The 2,847-nt window shown below is 35.6% G+C and overlaps 1 protein-coding gene across 1 annotated transcript; it reads right to left on the reverse strand.

Moving 5' to 3' along the window:
• Positions 1–1,540: 1,540 nt before the first annotated feature.
• On the reverse strand, positions 1,541–2,529 carry LOC140829730 (uncharacterized). The gene is made up of 2 exons (XM_073193034.1): positions 2,298–2,529; positions 1,541–2,195 (listed from the first exon to the last, which is right to left on the reverse strand). The coding sequence occupies exons 1-2, from the start codon at positions 2,382–2,384 to the stop codon at positions 1,776–1,778; spliced, it is 507 nt and encodes a 168-aa protein (XP_073049135.1). The 5' UTR covers positions 2,385–2,529; the 3' UTR covers positions 1,541–1,775.
• Positions 2,530–2,847: the final 318 nt, after the last annotated feature.

Here is a 2,847-nt window from a genome sequence, read left to right on the forward strand (position 1 = left end):
ATATGCAAACAGTATAACTGCAACCGTAACCTTCTGAAGTGATAACAACCCAAACATACATGTTGCGTCTCTCCGTTGGACAAGTAAGACACATTGATTTGTAAAACTTCAATAATTCTTAAAAAAACAAATATCTCTTCATTCGAAATCGCCTAAAAATCTTTCCCACTGTAAACAGAACTATAGCTTGGTTGTCATCTTGTCGTGAATAAAAATTGATCAATTATGAGATCGAAAATTTCATCATCCGGTGATGGTGATAGTGAAAGAAATTGTTAATTGTTTGGAATAAATTGGATTGTTTTAGATGAAAGTGGAAGAAGTTTGATTTTTTAAAGCTATAATGAAGTGAATTTATTGGACATTGAAGAATATAGCCGTTACTAACCATTGAATATTTCTATGCAATTTTTTTTTTTTGAAGGATTTTTATATACTTTTTAATTTTTAAAGACTAAGATGATCTTGGTCATTGACCTACAATGGACAAATAATCTTGTTCTCTTTATTATATTTTTCAAAAAAAAAATTAATATTAAAAACATAACATTAAATCGATTAATTATATTATTTTTCCTCATAAAACATAACAGATGATGTCGACCCAATTCCTCAACTCGAATTTATCGCCCATTGTACTCGCCTAATAAGTTCACCGTGTATTATGGGAATATATTGCCGTGCATCATCAATCTTGAATTTATGACAAACTCAGTCACATATTCAAATGTGGAATCTCAAATTGCGAAAATTCTGGACATCCGCCGTTTCCTAATTTTTGGATGCTTGTGCCTCATGCGAACCTACTTTCTAGTAATTAATTTTGGATATGATATAGGTCTTTTGTGAGACGATCTCACGAATTTTTATCTGTGTAAAACGGGTCAACTCTACCGATATTCACAATACAAAGTAATACTCTTAGCATAAAAAATAATGTTTTCATGGATGACCCAAATAAGAGATCCGTCTCACAAAATACGATCGGTGAGACCGTCTCACACAAGTTTGTGTCTTATTTAAAACAAAGAGTTCATGGTTTTAACGGCAATTTGTGACGTGTGCCAAGTACAAAATTTAGATTAAATAAATAAACAACATTGGGGGTGGGTGGGTAGTTGAGATAAACGGACAAAAGACTGAGGTTTAATTTCAAACCGTTGGGAGCGTATATGCACATGATCACAGTTGCCAGTAACATGCAACTTTCGTTTTCAAATATTTTCAAGATTTTGATTTCTACCCCAAAGTAGAATTAAAATTCACTACCTTCCAATTTGTAACAAATTGTTCACTATTTTTTTGGTCATGTATGAAAATAATATTTTTTGTGTTAAAAGTATTATTTTTCAGGACAGATATAGATCGAATCGATCAGTTTCATGAATCTAATATACAAATTGGTATTATTCATAAAATCAGTCAATTAATTGTGTCCTTTTATAGAACAAAATACAAGATTTAAAACAGATTCTTAATTTTACTACTTCATCTAATTCAAAAAACAACAATACTCGATGGATAAAAGGATCTAGGAACATAGCTGATGTTAGTATTATTATTAATTCCATATGAAGTTTCTTAGCACAAATAAGGCGTACAACCCTTCATCCAAATCCAAAAAAACAAAAAGTAGAAAGAAAAAAACACAAATAACTGATTACTAATTAAAAAGTAGTTAATCTATTTGATCCAAAACAAAGGAAACTTTGTTGGATCAAATTAGTTACACACTGATTAAAAGTGGGAAAAAAAAGCTAAAGCGTGCTCGGTCATCACGTGACCAAATATATGGGCATGGCGGTGGTCGAAATCCGATGATGCTGCCGGTCCATGTTAAGGTCCCTGAGGCTGATGTACGGGATCTCTACCTCGCCCTTCATAAGCTCGCTGGAGCTCGCCCGGGTGGCGGTCCGGTAAGGAGTCGACGACCCGCTCATGCTCTCAGTGATGTAAACTGGGCCGGATATCATCGACCCAATGCGGGCGTGCCGGGAACCAGTGCTCTGTGGAGGCGCCGCCCACTTGTCGAACTTGAAGAAAAGCAACGCATTGCGCCACCACCTCTTCTTGGCGTTCTTCTTGAATTTCTTGGAGGAATCGTCTTTGGAGATGGGCTTCTGCAGCTTGAAATGCAAGTCTATATGGGATCTTGATGCCGGCTCCCTTTTGTGCTTTCGGGCTTCCTCCAAAACCTTGATTCATTTCCGATTATGGAATCAAAAACCAATATTTTTTTTTTGCACAAGATAATGATGAAAATCAATATTCAATCTCAGCAGAAGAATATATAGTACCTGAAAGTAGTCGATTTGAGCGTCGAAGCCATAGTCACTAAAGTGTTGAGGTTCGCAAATGGGGAAAATGGGTGATTTATTTGACATTTTTTGGATGTTTTCTTCACCAAATTCTAGCTCTTCGTATTATTTTTCCCACACTTTATTTTGGGGTTTTAACCAGCTTTGTTAAAAATGAAGTGCCATCATGTATATATAGAAAGAGGAGAATGTGGTTCACTGCGTAAACGAGTTGGTAAAGTTTGGGGTGACGTGAGTTGATATTCTTCGATGTCATAAGATGGATTCTCGTGTAGAACATATTCCTCACCTAAAATATCGTGAGGACATACTCTTAAAGTTGATGTTCGTTGTCATCTTCTTCGATCCCTGTTTACTTATATACATAGATTTACCTTTCTATTTAAGGCAAAAGTTTCTGAATGATGGAAAATAGTTTACCACCATCCATCGGTGAATGGGTGCATAAATGAAGCTGGTTGTTTTGGTGGACTCGAGATTGACATGGCCCGTTAGAGTGGGAAACCCTAGTGGAGTAAATGCACTCACA

The sequence above is a fragment of the Primulina eburnea genome, chromosome 4, assembly GCF_022965805.1.
Source record: "Primulina eburnea isolate SZY01 chromosome 4, ASM2296580v1, whole genome shotgun sequence".
Lineage (NCBI taxonomy): Eukaryota > Viridiplantae > Streptophyta > Magnoliopsida > Lamiales > Gesneriaceae > Primulina > Primulina eburnea.

Excerpts from the sequence above, each read along its gene's own strand:
- LOC140829730 (XM_073193034.1), bottom strand. The coding sequence starts at position 2,384 with ATGTCAAATAAATCACCCATTTTCCCCATTTGCGAACCTCAACACTTT. Across the intron at positions 2,196-2,297 it reads CTCAAATCGACTACTTTCAG|GTTTTGGAGGAAGCCCGAAA; the intron begins GTACTATATATT and ends AAATGAATCAAG.